This window comes from Abramis brama (genome assembly GCF_963993115.1).
Source record: "Abramis brama genome assembly, chromosome: 7".
In the NCBI taxonomy this organism is placed as follows: Eukaryota; Metazoa; Chordata; class Actinopteri; order Cypriniformes; family Leuciscidae; genus Abramis; species Abramis brama.
Genome location: NC_139969.1, coordinates 43,343,602 through 43,366,444, shown reverse-complemented (window position 1 = coordinate 43,366,444; position 22,843 = coordinate 43,343,602). Strand labels below are relative to the sequence as shown.

Genomic DNA, 22,843 nt, shown 5'->3' with positions numbered 1-22,843 from the left:
ATTTAGTTAACGACACATCTTCTCTTTGTGCAGTCTTAATTCCTTCATGAGAAATAGGTTCAGCTAACAATTCAGACTCAGCTATTGCCGTAACAGAATGTCTGTCATGTCTAACATTTTCAGATTCTTTTGGACCTGACCCAAAATGTTCCTCGGTGACCACAGGTGACATAAAAGTGTCGGCCAAAACAATGTCATCTCCAATTCTGCGTTTTTGAGCACGCGTAACTACGTTAGCAGCAAATACCTCCGGAAAATGATCAGATATATCATCAACAGGAATAAAACAGTCAGGTTTATCAACGACTTCGAGCACAGGTGACACTTTACCTCCTGCCAAATCGTTCCCGAGAATGAATGCAACACCTTTCACAGGAAAGGAAGAACGTATCCCCACCTTAACAAAACCTGAGACCAGGTCACATTGTAAGTGTATCCGGTGCAGCGGTACCTTTACAACACCCATCTCAATCCCTTGAACTAACACACTTGACCCACAAAACGTCTGCTCCGACAAAGGAAGTGCATCAAAGACAACAAATGACTGAATCGATCCCGTATCCCTCAAGATTTGTACCTCTTTCTGCTCTCCAGGTTTACCATTTACGGAGATTAACCCCTTCAACAAGAATGGTTTAAACCCTGAGTCAATCGCATCCTTCTCCAAAACAGCTTTAGACACAGTCTTCACAAAAGTAACAGGCTTTAACTGTCCCTGCTGAGCCTGAGTCTTACGTCTCAACACTAAACAATCAGAAATAAGGTGTCCCATCTTGTGGCAATAAAAACATTCTCGTGTTTCTTTATTCTGTGGTGAACTGGTTTTAGCACGGGTACTTGAATTTTGAGTTGAAAACGAACTCACTATTTTCTCTGGTCGGGGTAAAGCGAACACACTCTTATGCGTTAACACATACTCATCCGCAAGAATCGCAGCTTGTGATAACATTGTGACCTTTTGCTCATTCAGGTACGTGACTACTCGTTCCGACAGACAATTCTTAAAATCTTCTAAAAGCATTAGCTCTCTCAACGAACTTAAATCTTGCACGTTGTTAGAAGACAACCATTTATCAAAAAGAATTCCCTTCTCACGGGCAAATTCCACAAATGTCTGAGCTGACTTCTTATGGTTCCTGAAACGTTGCCGATATGCCTCAGGCACCAATTCATATGCACGAAGAACAGCGTTCTTTACTATATCGTATTGCATGCTTTCCTCTAAGGTTAGTGCAGAACAGACTTCCTGTGCTTTTCCAACTAATCGACATTGTAGTAAAAGACACCAAACCTCTTTTGGCCAACGAAGTGCAGCAGCCACACGCTCAAAAGCAGCGAAATACGCATCCACTTCGGATTCTCTAAAGTGAGGCACTAAAGCAATCTGTTTACTAACATCAAATGTAGTGGTCGAAACATCACTCACTGAATTTTCCGAATTTACTGAAATAACAGGATTAGGCTGCGCAGTTCGACCCGAGCCAACCTTTGCTGACTCCAACTCGAGCTGTCGCAGTTTTACCTGTGTCTCAGATTCAATTTCCAGTTTACGGATTTCTAGGCGTAGCTTAATTTCGGCTTGGCGCGTCTCAGCCCGTTCCTGCGCTTCCATCTGGATTCGGGCTAGGTGGACCCTCAGTCGCGCATCACCCCCAGAGTCAACGGAAGGCGGAGAAAGTGGGTAGAAGGGCGGTAAGCCAGCCTTGGGCTCGGCCTCAACCTCCACCTCGGCATCCTCACCTTTTGCTTCCTCCAAACTTCCCACACTAGTCAAACGTCTTTCCACAGCCGACATGCCAGCCCTCTCACTATCCCCATCTGGAAATAAAAATACTTTTAATTCGACCAAGTGTTTCCAAATTTCATTCTTAATAATGTGCTTTAGAGATTGCCTCACCACAGGAATGCGATAGTATTCAGCTATCTGCAACAAATCGTCTTTCCTACATCGATCAAAAATTTCCAAAGTTGGATCAGCAATAAATGATTGCAAATCAAAAGTACTCATTGTCAATATTCCACCATACTCACTTCAACATGCACTAATTCCTTTCCAGAGCAGTTTCACAAAAAAAACACACACAAACAAATATTTAGAGTTGGGGTACTCGAACTCGGACTCGGACTCGAGTCCAATTTTGAATGAACTCGGACTTGTCACGCACTCGGATGAATTTGTACTCGGACTTGACACGGACTCGGACATTTTAGACTCGGAAAATTTGCCGAGTACAGTCGAGTCCGGGCACTGAAGGACACAATATTATTCAAAAACGAAACGAAACTGCTTTCATTGTGTTGTGTCAGTGTTGAGCATTTAGTCCATGGGCCAGACCAGATATTGGTACCATCTGGGTGGGCAAAACCTTACCTGTACTAAATTGTTTATGGGGTTAATATAAGTTCATTTTAATATGATAACCTTTCCACAGTCCCAGCTTTTTATACTTTTTTTTAGAATTGGTAATTTTCCTACTTTTATGTATTAGAATTATTTTTGAAAAATACACAAATGTCCAATACCATAATAACAGTGATCTAATATTAATACCAAGCAAACTAAAATATTTGTAAATATTAACAGGCATAATAAAGTCAATATCTTTGAATTCACACTGATATTTTGTTGTTTTGAGTTGTAAAAAATATAAAAGAAAAGAAAAATAACACATGTATTGTTGACTCTACTGTCTACCATTGGAAAGTCATAAAATGTACATACGATTTGTATAATATATTTCAATACGTTTTGTTTTCAGGTTCATGTGGAATGTATTAGGTAACAGCTTTGTAACACAAGAAAATAAGAAACGTTGAATTTCAGGTAGATATTAACACATATGCCCAGAAACCCCATTTTATTCCAAAATCTGTGTTTATCTTGGTCACAACCTTCATTGCTATTATATTATGCCGTTTTCTAACCACAAAATAAACAGCTCTGATGTCAATCTAAAAGATTAACTACCGGACAGCTCGCGGTCATTCGGCAAACAGTCGCGGACATTGGATCCATTGTGATATTTTAGCTTTGTGCACAAACTTGCACACCGACAGGCCTTCACCTACACTTGCATATTTTGTAATGCTACGTTAAGTTGTTTCTTCCAGTGGATGCAGTCAACCAGACCATTGAGGAGACCATCAACAAGGACACACAGACAGCAGGAGGAACAAAGGGCTTCCCGAAGTACTACCTGACAGCAGAGTACCGCAGCGCATACCTAAGAAAGCTAAGAGAGATGGTCGGTTGGGGTGATTCTCAGCTGAATCATCCAGAACTACAGCCGCCAAAATTTCAAGACAGAATATCTGGAAACGAGAGATACTTTTCTACGACACGATGACCAAGAAAAAACTTTTAAAAAATTCTCAGAGATCAAGAAGAAGCAACACAGTCAGGAGCAAGCCAAGCAGGTAGTATTGTAGGCCGAAAGAAACCTCTTTGGTCACATGATCTTGGTGGCACAGAGCCGACAACTACACATGAGTGACATCTTGGCTCATCCTCTGGGACCTCTGCCTTGGGCCCTAGCTAACAAGGATGGGTCTCTACGCAAGACCAACAAGGCAGCTTTGGTCAGAGAGTTGGAGAAGAGAGTGTCCCCAGCTGAGGAAATCCCAGAGCCATCAACAACCGCCATTGATGGAATGAGCCTGTTACAGAAACTGAAGGGCCAAGACAATTCCTTTGCGCAGTTGGCTGTCTCAGCTCTGGACAAGGAGCTGCACGAAGGGGGAAAGAGCCAGCGTATAGATGTTGTCTTTGATGTGTACAAGGACATCTATTACACGGAACGTGAAAATAGAGACACCAGCCACCATAGTCACGTTTGCCTGGAGCCAGAGCGCCTGACATCAAAGCAAATTTAAAAGTGCTGCCTAATGCTAATCGTAAATTATCTAAGATTATTATTCACATCAGCACTAATGATGTTCGACTCCGCCAGTCGGAGATCACCAAAATTAACGTTAAAGAGGTGTGTGAACTCGCAAGTATGATGTCAGGTACTGTAATATGCTCTGGCCCCCTTCCTGTTCGCAGGAGTGATGAGATAGTTAGCAGATTGTCATCACTCAATGGCTGGCTGTCTAAATGGTGTCCGCAAAATAATATAGAGTTCATAGACAATTGGAAAAGTTTTTGGGGCAAGCCTGACCTGTTGAAAAGAGATGGTATTCATCCCTCCTGGGATGGTGCTGCTCTTCTCTCTAGTTATATGGCACATAGTCTTAGACCTCAAACATGACTTGGGACTTGGAACGTCACCAAGGTCAGATAAATCCCATCACATAGAGGCTCTTTCACCTAGAAATCATCATATAGAGACTGTGTCTGTTCCCCGAATTAGGGAATATAAAAACTCCCAAACCCATCTAAGGGTAAAAATTTAATTGATGTTCAACAAATAAAAAACAGATATAATACAATTGAGCAAATGATAATGCTCGGTTTGCTGAATATTCGATCCCTTACTTCAAAAGCACTTATTGTTAATGATATGATTACAGACTATAATCTAGATGTGCTGTGTTTGACAGAAACCTGGCTAAAACCAAACAATTACATTACTTTAAATGAGTCCACCCCCCAAGATTACTGTTATAAACATGAGCCTCATCTGAAACGCAAAAGGAGGGTGGTGTTGCTGTAATTTACAGTAATACTTTCAAAATTACTAAGAAGTCTAGTTTCAGATACAATTCTTTTGAAGTGTTGGTGCTTAATGTAACAACATTAAGTGTAAATGATAAATCACGTTTGAATTTGTGCTGGCTAATGTATACAGGCCACCAGGGCACCATACAGACTTTATCAAAGAATTTGCTGACTTTCTATCAGAGTTAGTACTGGCTGCAGATAAAATCCTAATTGTTGGTGATCCTAAATATACATGTAGATAACGAAAAAGATGCATTGGGATTGGCATTTAAAGATATTCTTAACTCTATTGGGAGTTAGACAACACGTGTCAGGACCTACTCATTGTCGTAATCATACTCTAGATCTAATACTTTCACATGGAATCAATGTTGATGCCGTTGAAATTCTGCAGCAGAGCGATGACATCTCAGATGATTATCTAGTCTTGTGTAAACTTCATTTAGCCAAGGCTGCAAAGCCGACTCCTTGTTACAAATATGTTAGACCTATCACTTCTGCCACTAAAGATTGCTTTATTAATAATCTTCCTGATCAGTTCCATAATTTCAGCATCCCAGATATTCCTTAGAAGAACTTGATATTGCGACAGAAACTTTTAACTCTCTCTTTTCCAGTACTTTAGACACAGTTGCTCCGTTGCGCTTAAAGAAGATTAAAGAAAATAGTCCATCTGGGTGACCGATGTGGTTCCATTCTGGCCATTCATGCTCTTTCGGGATGTGATACCACCTCAAATCCTGTCGGGAAGGGGAAGGTGTCTGCACTCAAGGCCATGAGAGTCGTACCTGATAAGCTTCTCCACTGTATTAGAGAGGCAGAAGCCACAGATTTACAGATCACAAAAGCAACAAGGGCTTTCTTTCTGGCTCTGTACAATCAGAGGAACTCTGTAACCTTCGATGCAACCCGGTATGAAATTTCCCGGAAGTGCAACAGTCCCCCAGCAATGAAGACACTACCTGCTACAGAGCGCAATATGCGCTTTCATGGAAGACGTGCCAGCCAACAGGTGCTGCTATGGAAAGCTGCAGACAAGCCTGATCCACCGGCTGTGGATATCACCTTGTTTGGATGGAACAAGAAGATGGGCCTAAAAGAAGGAGAGGAACTGATTATGCCCACCCAGGATTCAAGTCAAGTTCCTCCTCCTGCTTTTTTAGCTGCTGTCAGCTTAGGTTGCAAAGCCGGGTTGAAACCTTGCACATCAGCAAAGTGAAGCTGTGCAGCTGCAGGTCTGGCCTGTACCAGTTATTGTTCCTGTAAAGGCAATGATGGTATATGCTGCAACATACTTACACAACACCAAGAACACAAAGAGAGGGATTAAGGGTCTGGAGAAAATGATGACAGAACAGACAAACAGTGAATATGATGAGGCTGCCTTTTGTTCATTAATTGTGAGGCATAGCAGTTTGCCTGAAGGTGGTAGCCAGTGTGTGCTTTGTGTGGTGTGGAGGTGAGGCCCTCTTGGTTAGCCTTGCGTCTGGCGGGCTGACCCGGGTTGCCCAGACTCAGTTTTAACTCTTGCGTCCTACAGAGTTTTAACTGGGTCCTCGTTGGATCTTGCGACTTGCGGACCAACCTGGGCAGCCCTTCTGCCATTCGGGCGTTGCCCTAGCGACTTGCGGGGCCTGTCTTGTATGGCATGTATATAGTGTATATTTGTACATAGTTCGTTGATCACACATGGTGATGGGTTTAGGTGATGTCATCTCAATGGGTGTCTTAAAGACCTACCCCATTAATATGTATCATACAGTGGCAGGATCCAAGTTATGTTAAATACCTGTATTAATTTTTCCTCCAGAAATGCATAACATTCAGCCTAACAAAGATTCATCGTTTATCCAAAAAGCAATTTTGAATTTTTAAAAGTGTCAGGATGGGATTCAGCCTCACTACACCCTAAAAACAATGCATCAACATTCACAAGAGCACTCATGATTGTGAAATGTAAAATTATTTTGTTTACCATAAAAATAACCTAAAATTATGCCTGAAAGTAATCATAATTTGCCTAAATAAATCAAAATATGTCATAAAATTAGCTCTTTGAAATCTGAAAATGCCAGAAATGAAATCAGCATCCTCTAAAACCACTCACATATTGTAGAAATTGACCATACAGTGCAAAATATCTGGTGAAAATGGACGATTAAGCTAATAATGCTAATTATGCTAATCATGCAAATTGCTCAACATATGCAAATTAGCATCCGGCAGTTTCTGTATGCTGAGGACCCATACTTCACATTTCTGCAATAAAACTTTGGTGTACTCAACATTTCCGGGTTCACCTAGTTGGCTACTAGACTATTTCATGATATTGGGGTATTACGGTTTGACATGCTAAAACTCCCAAATTTAGCAATTTTTAGCAATTTATTTTGGAATTATTGCCTTTATCTCATTATTTCACTAATTTTGAACCTACTTTATTTGTGATGAATGAACCACTTGATGAATTATCAACTGGATGAACCAGATTATTTCCATGGAAGGTACTTTTGCCATTTTTTTCCGCTTACAGGGGTCAGTCACTTCAAGCGGTCATAACCACTACTAAGCTGCCAGTTGGCAAGGGTTATCATGTCAAAACATTATCTAGGGATGCATATGATGTAAAAAATCGCAACTAGAATTTGCCCACCCAGATGGTACCAATACGTGAAATTTTGGGTCTTGGCCCAAGGACTAATTGTAGCCAATCACAGATATGTATATTAAGCGCATGAACACAGTGGCCAATCAGAGGCGTTTTGAGTCACCATGCGGAGAAGTCGCTCAAAACGTATGTTCAGAATCAGCGCGAGTTTTATCCTTTCGCAAATCTCCTCATAAACAACAAAGTCTTGGCGCGATATAAATAAGAGATTCGCTGTGCAGTGCGGACAACTTCAGTGTTTATGACGAGAGTTTCAGTGAGAGTGCAGAACGCGGTAAGTAGGCTAAGTGATGGCTTAAAGTGAGCGCTATTGACAATCTAAATAATATATTTTTTCATACTTCTAGAGGACCAGTGGTTACGTTCACACTGTAAATTAAAAAGAGTGATAACTGCATTTAAATGTGGGAGAGAATCCGCAGAATTTTAGTCCTGTGAGTCATGAAATTGCGATGATTGACACAGTAACCATAGCAACATGAGAACGTGATAACCAAAGCAACATTTTGGCGTCTAATAATGTTATGATTTTTGTTACATTGATTTAGCCTACACTTTAGTCATAAGTTTACATACACCTTGCAGAATCTCCAAAATGTAATATTTATTTATTTTTTAATGAGGATGATCATAAAAACATTGTTTCTATTTATTACTGCCCTGAAAAATCTTTTTCACATAATGGATGTTTAATAGCCTAGTCCACAAGAAAAAATACAAGACAAATTACATAGGCTTGATTTTAATATTGTGTTTCATTACCTGATTCTTTATTTTTTTTTAATGGTTGTTCATGAGGAAAAATCCTCCAGCTCCTGCACATTCTTTGCTTTTCCAGCATCTTCTGCATATTTGTCTCCTTACTAGCAGTGACTATGATTGTGAGATCCATCTTGTCACACTGAAGACAACTGATGGACTCATACACAACTATTACAAACCCTGCAAACATTTAGTGATGCTCAAGAAGGAAGCAACCATTAGGAGCCAGGGGGTGTACATTTTTGAACTGGATCATTGGTGTAAATTGCTCTTATTTTATTTAAAAATTCATTAATTAATTTAGTCCTGCCATTTAGAGGCTAAATAAGATATTAGCATGTAAAACAAAATAAGATAATCAAAATAAATAAAATTTTAAAAATCAACGTCATCTTGCTCAAAAGTTTACTCCTGGCTCTTATATTCTTGAGCATTACCTTGCAGAATCTGAAAGATGTACGATAGGTAAACGTATGACTGTAACTATATATTGGAATCATTTTGTAAGGTTTAACATATTAATTTAAGAGCTCAGTGTTGAGACCTTTCACTGGAATTTGATTGACATGCGATCTGACCAATCATAATGCAGATACCTGCCATTTTTGTCCGACAAACAAACCAAACCAGATAGTAGATTAAAGTCATTGGACTTGAACTTGAAAAATGTTGTGTATTGAATTCTTTTTGCAGTTCTGATGTTCATTCATGTTTAATTCGTGCTATAACTAGAAGATATTATCAGTTCATGTGCTGCTTGAGTTGAGGCCTATATTAAAGCACCACAAAACGGTTTGTATTGTTTTAATTTCATAAAAATTACAAAATTTGAAAGCTGAGACTTTATTTCATACCAGAAGTAGCCTTGTCTTGTCTGTTGGCGCTTTGTCAGTGTACTCTTTGCTCCGCAATATATATTTCACTGTGTGAGAACATGTGGAGTGAGAGCAGAATGGCTTGTCGGACGTAGCGACAGTAAGAGGGGCGGGTCTTTGTGAAAGGTCAATTTAAAACTATTTAAATCTTTGTGGACTCGGCCGGACTCGACTCGGACTCGGATGTTAAGGACTCGGACTCAAGTGCGACTCGGCCCTCTTTGGACTCGGACTTGGACTCGGACTCGATTGTTAAGGACTTGGACTCGACTCGGACTCGACAATGGTGGACTCGGACCCAACACTACAAATATTACACGAGATAATATTATAACCAATATAAAAGTTAAGACGAGCCCCCAAATATGTTACGTCCCTCGTTAATTAGATGTTATTTGTCTAGGAATATTGTTAGACGTAGCAAAAGTTTTGCATGTGTGTGTTCATACAGTAACGGGAACTGCAATTCAAAAGGAACAAACAACAATCCATAACTTAGTTGAAAGGTTTTAATTCTTCAACTGCAATAAAGTGAAGTAGTAATAAAGGAATACAGTAATGAAAAGTAATAAAGTGATGAATATTTACAATTAGCGCAACGTAACAAGAATAAACAGATCAACAGACAATCTGGGGAAGAGGAAGGAGCAAGAGAGTGGTGCTTAAATCAAAAACTGAATATAACAAAAAGCCCCTTTAACTAAAGTAAAAGAACTAAACTATCAACAAAAGAGGTAGAAAGAAACATCTTCAGCGTACAAGACGCTATAACTAAACTATACTAACTAAAACAAAAACATACATAATTAGCACCACTCCTAACACTAGTGCGTCTAATACATCTCAGTAAACTACGTGTGCAAATGTAGGTCGCGACCTGCTTACCTGACTCACAACCTCTCCCGTCAGTCTACACAATGTTGAACGATGAACTGAGATGAAGATTTCATGACAGCAACAAACATTTAGCAGACACTGCAAGCACGTAAGTTACCAAGGGCAACACAAAACATAAGCATGTAAGTTACCAAGAGTAACACAAAACACATTCGCACAAGTTACCAAGAGTAACACAAAATACATTCGAGCACAAACAAAGAGAACTGATCTAACTGCAAGATCATAAAAGCAGTGAACCCCAAACAATGATCAGTCTCTCAGACTGGTCTCTCGAACAAGAGAACCGTCCTCATAGAGTGTGCAAACTCTCTCAACCCAGAGTCTGTCTCGACTGCCGCCATTGAAGTTAGAGCCATTCATAAACTACGCGGCGACAGGCGATTGGTGGCACGATCCCAGACGTCAGCATCCTACGTCAGCTGATTGACAGGCGGACTCTCCAATCGAGCTTCACACCTGAAACAAATAGAGTACACAGACATACACGACAAGCATATGCAGCAACATACGCACAAACAAAAATTACGTAGCACGGCGTACGTAACACACGCTGTCTGGATTGTTTATTGTTTCCTGGTTCCTGAGCACGCCGATCACCACACATCATCACCGGGTTGCCCATTGAAGTCCCTGAGTCATCTCGCCATCTGAGTGTTTGTTTCCCCGACCTGTGTTTCTCTGACCATCTCAATAAACATTCTTTTACTTGCAACTGTATCCGTCTCTGTATCACTACACTCTAACAAATTCTTTGTAATTATATATGTTTTGTCTTCTCTTAGGTAATGACACCATCCGCAGCCATTCCCCAGAACTCACAACAACCATCCAGCGCTACAGCACTTGATGAAACCTCCTTCAGTGCTGAGACTACAGAATCTGTAAATCTGTGTGTGAGTGAAGTTATTTTTGATGTTGTCAATGGTTGTAAATATGACTGTGACTTTTGAAATATGAATATGATTTGTGACTCATAGTTGTACTTTATTTTCTTCAGGAGTGGCGAGCTGTACGTTCCCAGCAAGATGAAGAATATAATGCTTCTTTGTTGGCAGATATAGAAAAGGTAATTTGACTATTCGCAGTTTGCTTGCCAAGGTTAAACTTTGTTTAAAACAAAAATGTGTATTACATATATGGTATTGCAGGACAGAAGGAGGCACTGCTATGAGGTTCTGGAAGAAAAGTGCAAAAAGGTTAGTGCTGCCACTAAATATTTTATTGTTTAATTTTATTTATTTATTTATATATATATATATATATATATATAAATAAATATACATTTTTTTTATTTTATTTTTTAGGCCATTGAGGAAAGACGCCAGCGAATGGCAGCCCGTGTTGAACCTCTAGATGGAGAATATCTGAAAGCCAAATATCCAAATGGAGATGTGAATAAGAGGAAGTTCATCATGTCTGATCCAATTCAAGTAAGACGTCATTGTGAAGGATTAAGGTTTTTTTTCATAGATGTTTTATTTAGTTATTTTTCCTCATTTCTGGATTTCTTTATTTATTAATATTTGCCATCATGGGCTCTTTGTTTTTAGGTCTTGTTTGATTTTATTGGAACAGATGAAATGGCCAGTGAGGTGTTCAGAATCCAGGAAGCTACTTCTTCAAATGCTATATGTAACGATTGTTGTTCTCAATGTGACCTTTACACATCCCACACAACCATCACCAAATCGAAATCATATAGCGAGCACTTCTACTGGGTCAATTTCAGATCATGGAATCAAACCATTCTCTACATTTTATGTCCTTTGGACATCACCTTTTGATAATCTGGTAAGTTACTATGACAGTATCACTTGAACAATTTTTTTTTTTTTTCATAATGATTTTGATTTGGCCATATGCATTACCTTTTATTGATAAGTTATCATCATTTTTTGGCCTGATTGTCCCTGTTAAATTTTATCTTAAGGCTTGTTAAGAATCCCTGCGTCCCAGTTTACCTACTTATACCATGCCCTAAAAGTATGTGCTCTTTTTGTGAAGAAAAAGTACATACTTTTGAGTGTGTGAGAGAAGACTAGGCAAGCTTTTGGGACATACTATCCAGTCATAAAACTGTGTCTTTAACAGACACCATAAACTGGCCTGTCAATCATCTTTTCACAGTTAATATCCTCCACAATTTAATTTAATTTGCTACTAGCCTGAGAGAAAATATTTATGGGTCTTGCATGTAAAGACATTTACATTTATGCATTTGGCAGACACTTTTATCCAAAGGGACTTACATTGCATTCAAGGTACACATTTTACATTTTGTTAGTTCTTGCTTTCCCTGGGAATCGAACCCATGACCTTGGCATTGCTAACGCCAACACGCTACTGTTTGAGCTACAGGAAAGCCTGTAAAGACTCTTCTAGAATTCATGCATAATGATGCATTTAAAACTTGATGTGAAACTTGACTTGATGACATAATGGATCTTTTTAAAAGTTCACTTTGTTAGTTAAGATGAAATATAACATGGATAACATTAAATAAACATTTTTATCAAGTCAAGTCAAGTCAAGTCATCTTCATTTATATAGCGCTTTTAACAATGTAGATTGTTTCAAAGCAGCTTTACAGAGATAAACGTATAATTTATGGTAACAGAGATTGTTTTGGCTTTATAGCGGTTCTTTAGTAAAGTTATTTTCCAGCTAAGGTTAGTTATGATTGATTCGCTTCCGTCGCAACAATCATTTGTTATTAAATTAGGGGCCGCTAAGACAACACAATTCTCTCTACATAGACTTTAAACGCGAACCTATGAGAAACGCTGATGGCGTTCACATGCGCATTAAGAATTGGTTCTATAGTTATGTGCGTTTGAATATATGTGTGCAGGTTTGTAATTCCCTACAAACCAAGCCTAAACAAAGTACTGGTGTTTCCTTATAATTCTGATACAGAATTTTATTTTATTTTATCAATTCAGGGTAGATACGCGAATTGAGTTTCCCGACAACGCTTTATCTGTAGAGTGGTAAAGGGATCCTCCATAGGGAGAGACTAGTTGGCACTTCAGCACAGCATTGTCATCGGGTCCAGGCGAAGGTCCTTCATCAGATCTGGATACGGCCTGGATCCGGCAGGCTGCGGGAAAACCTCGGGATAAACAAAGACACTAAAATTAGCGTAGATGCCATTCTTCTTATGATGTAACGAGTACATCAGGATTTATGGGAAGTGTTCCCGGTTCCAGCTGACCTAATCTATGCAGCCTAACATTGAATTATAGAAGTCTATAATGTATTATGTGTATGCTAGGTCAAAGAGATGTGTTTTTAGTCTAGCTTTGAACTGACAGAGTGTGTCTGCTTCCCGGACAATGGTAGGAAGGCTGTTCCAAAGTTTTGGTGCTAAATAGGAAAAGGATCTACCGCCAGCAGTCGATTTTGATATTCTAGGTATTATCAACTGGCCGGAATTTTGAGATCGCAATAGACGTGAAGGACTATAATGCGTTAAGAGCTCGCTCAAGTACTGCGGAGCTAAACCATTTAGTGCTTTGTACGTGATCAGCAATATTTTAAAATTGATGCGATGTTTAATAGGGAGCCAGTGCAGTGTTGACAGAACCGGGCTAATATGGTCATACTTCCTGGTTCTGGTAAGAACTCGAGCTGCTGCGTTTTGAACTAGCTGTAGTTTGTTTATTAAGCGTGCAGGGCAACCACCCAGTATCCTAACCGACGACGAAGACTTAACAGAGCAGCCATCAAGTGTTAGACAGTATTCTAGGTTATTACGTGAGGACGTTTTTTGTCCAATAATTAGAATCTCTGTTTTTTCAGAATTTAGAAGTAGGAAATTACGAGTCATCCAATTTTTTATATCAGCTATGCATTCCGTTAATTTTGTGAATTGGTAAGTTTCGTTAGGTTTTGAAGAAATATAGAGCTGAGTATCGTCAGCATAACAGTGAAAGCTAATGCCATGTTTCCTAATGATATCTCCTAATGGTAGCATGTACAGAGTGAACAGCAGCGGTCCTAGTACTGAGCCTTGTGGTACGCCATACTGAACTTGTGATCGATGAGACATCTCTTCATTTACTGCTACAAACTGATAACGGTCAGATAAGTATGATTTAAACCATGCTAGTGCAATTCCACTAATGCCAACATAATTTTCGAGTCTATTTAAAAGAATGTTGTGGTCGATAGTATCAAATGCAGCACTAAGATCGAGTAACACTAATAGAGAGACACAACCACGATCGGATGATAAGATCAAATCATTTGTGACTCTAACGAGAGCAGTCTCAGTACTATGGTACGGTCTAAATCCTGACTGAAAATCCTCGCAGATATCATTTCTTTCAAGATAGGAACACAGTTGTGAAGATACTGCTTTTTCTAATATCTTTGACAGAAAAGGTAGATTCGAGATCGGCCTGTAATTGACTAATTCTGTAGGATCAAGTTGCGTTTTTTTAACAAGCGGTTTAATCATAGCCAGCTTAAAGGTTTTTGGTACGTATCCTAGAGACAAAGATGAATTAATGATATTAAGAAGAGGATCTATGACCTCTGGAAGTATTTCTTTCAGCAGCTTAGTCGGTATAGGGTCTAACATACATGTTGTAGATTTAGATGATTTAACAAGTTTAGTAAATTCTTCCTCTTCTATAGCAACGAACGAATCAAATTTTCCCTCAGGGAGACTACAATGCACTGTCTGATGTGATACTGTAGTAGACGGTTGCATAGTTATAATTTTCTCCCTGATATTATCAATCTTATAAGTGAAGAAGTTCATAAAGTCATTACTGCTGTGCTGCTTGGAAACTTCGGTGCTTGAAGCTTTCTTTTTCGTTAGTTTAGCCGCCGTTTCAAATAAATACTTAGGATTATGTTTATTTTCTTCTAATAGGGTTGAAAAATAAGCAGATCTAGCAGCTTTTAAGGCCTCTCTGTAAGCAATCGAGCTCTCTTTCCATGAAATGCGAAATACCTCTAGTTTTGTTTTCTTCCAGTTGCGCTCCATTTTTCTGGCTGCTCTCTTAAGGGCCCGAGTGTGCTCGTTGTACCACGGCGTTGGACTATTTTCTTTAATCTTCTTTAAGCGCAACGGAGCAACTGTGTCTAAAGTGCTGGAAAAGAGAGAGTTAAAAGTTTCTGTTGCAATATCGAGTTCTTCTAAGCTATCTGGGATGCTGAGATGGTGAAACTGATTAGGAAGATTATTAATAAAGCAATCTTTAGTGGCAGAAGTAATAGGTCTAACATATTTGAAACACGGAGTCGGCTTTGCAGCCTTGGCTAAATGAAGTTTACACGAGACTAGATAATGATCTGAGATGTCATCGCTCTGCTGCAGAATTTCAACGGCATCAACATCTATTCCATGTGATAATATTAGATCTAGAGTATGATTACGACGATGAGTAGGTCCTGACACGTGTTGTCTAACTCCAATTGAGTTTACAATGTCTTTAAATGCCAATCCCAATGCATCTTTTTCATTATCGATGTGTATATTAAAATCACCAACAATTAGTACTTTATCTGCAGTCAATATTAATTCTGATAGAAAGTCCGCAAATTCTTTGATAAAATCTTTATGGTGCCCTGGTGGCCTGTATACAGTAGCCAGCACAAATCTCAAACGTGATTTATCATTTATACTATATATTTTTACATTAAGTACTAACACTTCAAAAGAATTATATTTAAAACTTGATTTCTTAGTGGTTTTGAAAATATTACTATAGATTACAGCAACTCCTCCCCCTTTGCATTTCAGACGAGGCTCATGTTTATAACAGTAATCTTGCGGGGTGGACTCATTTAAAGTAATGTAATCGTTTGGTTTTAGCCAGGTTTCTGTCAAACACAGCACATCTAGGTTATTATCTGAAATCATATCATTAACAATGAGTGCTTTTGAAGTAAGAGATCGAATATTCAGCAACCCAAGCTTTAACATTTGCTCATCTGTATTATAGCTGTTTTTTATTTGTTGAACATCAATTAAATTTTTAACCTTAGATGGGTTTAAACGTTTTTTGGATTTCCAAATTCGGGGAACAGACACAGTCTCTATATGATGATAGCTAGGTGAAAGAGGCTCTATGTGATAGGATTTATCTGACCTTGGTGACGTGAGGCCGCTAGCAGACAGTCGGTTTAGCCAGTCTGTCTGCTTCCTGACCTGAGCCCCAGATTGTCATGTTTGAGCTCTAAGACTATGAGCCATATTACTAGAGAGAAGAGCAGCACCATCCCAGGAGGGATGAATACCATCTCTTTTCAACAGGTCAGGTTTGCCCCAAAAACTTTTCCAATTGTCTATAAATTCTATATTATGTTGCGGACACCACTTAGACAGCCAACCATTAAGCGAACACAATCTACTAACTATCTCATCACTCCGGCGAACAGGAAGGGGGCCAGAGCAAATTACAGTGCTTGACATCGTACTTGCGAGTTCACACACCTCTTTAATATTAATTTTGGCGATCTCCGACTGGCGGAGTCGAACATCATTAGTGCCGACGTGAATAATGATCTTAGAGAATTTACGATTAGCATTAGCCAGCACTTTTAAATTTGCTTTGATGTCAGGCGCTCTGGCTCCCGGCAAACATGTGACTATGGTGGTTGGTGTCTCTATTTTCACGTTCCGTGTAATAGAATCGCCAATAACTAGGGCACAATCATTCTCAGTGGGTGTTTCACTGAGCGGGGCAAATCGATTTGTTATGGTAATCGGAACGGAAGAGTGGTTTTTAGATCCGCGACTAGAGCGATCCCTCACTGTCACCCATTTGCCCGGCTGCGCAGGCACTAATTCAGCTGGAACCGCACCATGTAAAGAGTTCACTATGCTAGGCGCATCCAAAATAGTATCTGAAGCTCTAGCACTCTTACTATCCTCAATTAATGTTTGGATGCGTGTTTCTAGTTCTGAAATCTTCTCTGTCAGCCTAACTGTCTCCTTGCAATTATCACATATAAATCCTATATTGCCAACAGAGAAGGCTATGCTAAACATGTGACATGAAGTGCAGGTGACAATAACAGGACAAGACATTACTCACCTTGTTTGTTGAGTGATTCTTACTCACCTGAGCTTTTATGAACTCAAAGGCGCGAGCGCGCGAGAGAGAAAAATAAATAAATAAAAAAAGCTGAGCGCACGGGTGGCACGTTTAGCAGCTAACAGGCTAGCAAATTACTAGCGTGTTGTGCTAGTAGTAACGGAAGCTAGCGATGTCAGGTTAATCTGAGATGTTGGGTAAGCTGTATTTAGTAGTAGTATAAACAACTAGAAATTGTAGTAAATGATGGTTCAAAACAAGGAAATACGAGGCTAAGACGGAGTTTACAGCACCGAAGCAAACACACTCACAGCAGGCAGCGAGGCAGACAGGAGCAATCCGTTGAAATTTCAGTTGAAATTTTTATTATTAGTGACTCAAACCCCCTCTCCATTGGTCTCGCATGTTTGAAACCTCGCTATGTGTCCATCCACCTATTTTTGTGCATTTTGCATGAAAACATGCACATAAACTAAGATGGAAACACATTTACCAAATAAAATCCAGTACATGACAGATTATAACTCAACATGCCCAAATGTATAGTCAGTACAGTTGTGTTCAGTCTGTGATTACAGTCTACATTAATGTCTGTGTGTAAGTAGATTATAACTCATCATGCCCAAATGTATAGTCAGTACAGTTGTGTTCAGTCTGTGATTACAGTCTACATTAATGTCTGTGTGTTTCATTTCAGGCAAAACACTATGACCCTGTAAATGTTGCCCAGCCTCCAGTGGATTCGCCCTTTGTTCAGTCTCCAGTGGCTCTATCCCCAGTCCAGTCTCCAGTGGCTCTGGCCTCTGCCCAGTCTCCAGTCGCTCTGGCCTCTGCCCAGTCTCCAGTCGCTCTTGCCTCTGCCCAGTCTCCAGTGGCTCTATCCCCAGTTCAGTCTCCAGTGGCTCTATCCCCAGTCCAGTCTCCAGTGGCTCTATCCCCAGTCCAGTCTCCAGTGGCTCTGGCCTCTGCCCAGTCTCCAGTGGCTCTGGCCTCTGCCCAGTCTCCAGTCGCTCTGGCCTCTGCCCAGTCTCCAGTCGCTCTGGCCTCTGCCCAGTCTCCAGTCGCTCTATCCCCAGTTCAGTCTCCAGTGGCTCTATCCCCAGTCCAGTCTCCAGTCGCTCTATCCCCAGTCCAGTCTCCAGTGGCTCTATCCCCAGTCCAGTCTCCAGTGGCTCTGGCCTCTGCCCAGTCTCCAGTCGCTCTGGCCTCTGCCCAGTCTCCAGTCGCTCTGGCCTCTGCCCAGTCTCCAGTCGCTCTATCCCCAGTTCAGTCTCCAGTGGCTCTATCCCCAGCCCAGTCTCCAGTCGCTCTATCCCCAGTCCAGTCTCCAGTGGCTCTATCCCCAGTCCAGTCTCCAGTCGCTCTGGCCTCTGCCCAGTCTCCAGTCGCTCTGGCCTCTGCGGCTTTGTTCACAGCCCAGACTCCATTCATTAATTTTAATTTTGAAGACCAACCTACAGAGCCAATTGTCATTGACATTGATGAAGAGACACCACTTAGTTCTCCATCTCCCCAGCAATCAGACATTGTAGATCTATCCCTAATAGATCAAGGGAGGTCCGTGGCCCTAGATGAGTATGTTCCTATATATGCTTATTTACTTAGTTAAAAAAATACTTTTTATGCATTCGCAAATTAACATAAACACTCACACACAAAGCCACCAACTCTTCATTTAAAAATAATGGGATGAGGTTGCTTTGTGACTGGAAGTCCCTGCATGTGTGAGCGGGGCTTTATGCAACTAGCAATATTCTAAAATATACCATAATGTTCAGCATTTGACTAAAAACAATCCAATCTTTGTCTCTTGCAGGGTTGACCTACAGACCATTCTAAAAAAACTGCAAAGCAAAATTGATGGAAACATCTGTCCAACAGCAAACCAAATAAATGTGTTCAGAGAAAACATACTACAGTGCAGCCTGCAAGCTGTCAAGCGGCGACGATTCAACCCACAAGCAAAATTAGATGTAGTGTTTGTTGAAGCTGAGGAAAATGGGGAAGGGGCAATAGATGAAGGCGGCCCTACTAGAGAATACTTGCGGTTGTTGATGCAGGCCATCCATCAATCAAATGTCTTACAGGGCCATGAGAAAGACCGGAGTTTGGCTCTAGACACACAAGGTCAGTACTCCTGTTAAAACAGAAAGCTTTTGTGTCAGGTTATGTTGTAATGCTATTCAGCTATTCGGTATCCATGAAAAAAAATGTTTTTTTTTTCTCTCCCACCACTACTGGTCAGATGATGCTTTTGGATTCCACCTTAACAGCCGAATAGTCTTTTTGATCTTTTGTGTTTGTATTTTTTAAGGGTTCATAAACTGACAAATCAAATTTCCTAAATTTCCTAAGAAGATGGCGTCTCGAGGTCAAGACACGTTTGTATCGCGTCTGTGTACATAGTGTGTCTATTGTTTTAAACGTGCACGTCGTTTTTATAACCTTGTTTTTATAAAAACAATTCTCGCACGCACTCCAGTGGGCTTCATTACTTCGTTCATCCTGGGACTATCTTTCTATTACATTGTTGATTCCCTCGATTGCACGGTGATCTACAGGATCACTCCTCAATTTATTGGACTATTACAGCCAACCATCGGGCCAGTAACAGCCATCAACTACCTAGCTCAGCTGACTAGCCGCAACCGCGTACATTACAGCACCTCGTAGTAGCAGGTAGCAACGGAGTTCGGTCTACCTCGACCTGGTCGGCTGGCTGGCAGGCGTCCTCACTCCCCCAGCGTTGTCCTCTCGGAGCTCTGCAGGTCCATCGCGAGTGTCTTGCCGGCGGGATTACACGGCGACGCTTCGGTGTGCCTTTCCGACGTGAAGTTCACCTTTGAAATGGATCTTTTGACCAGCTGTCGGGACTAGCTGCCTGGATTAGCGGGTCCACACTAGCAACATTCTCCCTAACGTTACTGTTTGGATTTTTGACACCATTTATATTTTCCTCTGATTTTGTGAGTCGAACCTGGAAAACCAGTTCTCCAACATACCCCCAACCATCGGGCCAGTAACAGCCATCAACTACCTAGCTCAGCTGACTAGCCGCAACTGCATACATTACAGCACCTCGTAGTGGCAGGTAGCAACGGAGTTCGGTCTACCTCGACCTGGTCGGCTGGCTGGCAGGCGTCCTCACTCCCCAGCGTTGTCCTCTCGGAGCTCTGCAGGTCCATCGCGAGTGTCTTGCCGACAGGATTACACAACGACGCTTCAGTGTGCCTTTCCGACGTGAAGTTCACCTTTGAAACGGATCTTTTGACCAGCTGTCGGGACTAGCTGCCTGGATTGGCGGGTCCACACTAGCAACATTCTCCCTAACGTTACTGTTTGGATTTTTGACACTATTTATATTTTCCTCTGATTTTGTGAATCGAATCTGGAAAACCAGTTCTCCAACATACCGTAAGAACTCAGCATCTTTGTTGTTATTTGTGCGTGCGCTCATAATTTTTACGCGCAGCGCCCTTTTTTTTTTATTTTATTTTTTTGTGCATTTCATGTTTTGCCTATTGTTGCTTGAGTTAGTTTTTATTGTCCATTTTCAGTATAGACCAGACAGTCGTGATAGTACAGACATCCATTTTACTCCTCTCACTAATTTCGCTGAGACCTTTACTGGTTCAACTGGTTTATACAACTCCCCTAGAGATGCAATCTGTTTCTTTGTCACTCTACACATAGGTTTACCCCCCCGACATACTCACTGTACTATAACTTTGTCTGCCCATAGGGCAATGAATATATTCCATTCTGCCCAAAAATCTTCTCTACATATTTACCCTGCCCAATGCTCTAAACGCCCTATTCTGAATGCCTTTTGCAGAATCCTTACACTGCTCTTACTTTGCTCAGGTGATATTGAATTAAATCCTGGACCTGTAGCAAATAATGTCACTCCAACCCCTCAGGAGCTCTCTTATGCAGATTTCTGTAATAGCAATAATTTGAGGTTTATGCACATTAACATCAGAAGCCTACTTCCTAAAATGGATTTATTTGTTGCCCTTACACACTCAACTAATCCTGATATTTTAGCAGTGTCTGAGTCCTGGCTCAGGAAATCCATTAAAAATTCAGAAGTTTCAATCCCAGACTATAATATTTACCGTCAAGACAGAACTACAAAAGGAGGCGGAGTCATTCTTTACTGTAGACAGGCTCTACAATGCTCTGTCATTTTATCTAGGTCTCTGCCAAAACAGTTTGAGCTCTTAATTTTGCAAATCCACCTTTCTAGAAACAAGTCCCTGACTGTAGCCACCTGTTACAGACCCCCCTCTGCACCCAGTTGTGCCATAGACAACCTATGTGAACTGCTTGCTCCATATTTATCTTCTGAGTTTTTACTTCTGGGCGACTTAAACTGGGACATGCTTAATGCTTCATCCAGTTTACTTTCCAAACTTGATGCCCTCAATCTCACGCAAATCATTAACGAACCCACTAGATACAACCGAAAATCTGCAAATAAGGGCACTCTCATAGATATTGCCCTAACTAATATGCCCACTAAATACATCTCTGGTGTCTTTAGCCAAGACATCAGCGATCACTGCATAATTACATGTGTCCGTAATGGGTCTGCAACCAAAAGGCCTCCTCTTATCATTAACAAACGCTCTCTAAAACATTTCTGCGAACAGGCCTTTTTATATGATTTAGCCCAGGTACCCTGGAAGGATATCGATCTTATCCCTACAGTTGAGGATGCTTGGTCATTCTTTAAAAGTGCCTTTCTAGCTGTTCTAAATAAGCATGCCCCTTAAAAAAGGCTCAGAACTAAAAGTAGATACAGCCCATGGTATACTCCAGAACTCACCGCCCTTAACCAATATAAGAATATTCTGTGGCGTACGGCATTAGTATCGAACAACCCCAGAGACCAGCAACTCTTTAGGGAAGTCAGAAATCGATACACACAGGTGGTCAGGAATGCTAAGGTTGGCTTCTTCAAACAGAAATTTGCCACCTGCAACACTAATTCTAGAAAGTTCTGGGATATAGTAAAAACTATGGAGAATAAGAACACCTCCGTACAGTTACCCACAGCACTAAAGCTAGATAATATTATCACTACTGACAAATCCTCCATGGTTGAGAACTTTAATAAGCATTTTGCCATGGCTGGTCATGCTTTTCATCTGGCGAATCCGACCCTAATTAACAGCCCCTCACCCTCTGTAGCACTTAGTCAAAATTTTCCACGTTTTTCCTTTGCCCATGTCCAGATAGCCGACGTTCTAAGGGAGTTGCAGCATCTTGACCCCTTTAAATCATCAGGATTAGACAATCTGGACCCTTCCTTTTTAAAGTTGTCTGCGGTAATTATTGCTACTCCCATCACCAGTCTTTTTAACCTTTCTCTTAACTCATCAGAACTACCTAAAGATTGGAAAACTGCTGCAGTAATCCCTTTATTCAAAGGAGGGGATAGTTTAGATCCAAACTGCTATAGACCAATCTCTATTCTTCCCTGCATTTCAAAGGTCTTCGAAAGAATTATTAATAAACAAATTATTCACCACCTCGAATCTCATCATAGTCTTTCCGAAATGCAATCTGGTTTCCGAGCCGGTCATGGGTGTACTTCAGCCACACTTAAAGTCACAAATGACATCATAGCTGCTATTGATCAAAGACATTATTGTGCAGCAGTCTTTATTGATTTGGCCAAGGCCTTTGATTCTGTCAATCATAACATCTTAATTGATAGATTAAGGAACTTGGGGTTCTCAGATGATTGGTTTCAATGTGTTAAGTCAGAGGGCCTACTTTCTAGTCCTCTGGCTGTCTCCATGGGGGTGCCTCAGGGATCAATTCTAGGGCCGACTCTATTTTCTGTATATATTAATGACGTTGCTCTTGCTGCAGGTGATTCTTTGATCCACCTCTATGCAGACGACACCATCCT

The 22,843-nt window shown here is 40.7% G+C and overlaps 1 protein-coding gene across 1 annotated transcript in view; it reads left to right on the top strand.

Annotated features, from left to right (window-relative positions):
* Nucleotides 1-22,843, top strand: part of LOC311087322 (uncharacterized protein) — a 49,426-nt gene that overhangs the window by 9,611 nt on the left and 16,972 nt on the right. The window contains exons 2-8 of the mRNA XM_084120648.1: nt 10,651-10,761; nt 10,866-10,934; nt 11,017-11,064; nt 11,173-11,298; nt 11,419-11,659; nt 17,618-18,495; nt 18,737-19,047. Coding sequence (XP_083976774.1) covers nt 11,444-11,659; nt 17,618-18,495; nt 18,737-19,047 — 1,405 coding nt within the window. The 5' untranslated portion in view covers nt 10,651-10,761; nt 10,866-10,934; nt 11,017-11,064; nt 11,173-11,298; nt 11,419-11,443. The remainder of the gene's footprint in view (nt 1-10,650; nt 10,762-10,865; nt 10,935-11,016; nt 11,065-11,172; nt 11,299-11,418; nt 11,660-17,617; nt 18,496-18,736; nt 19,048-22,843) is intronic.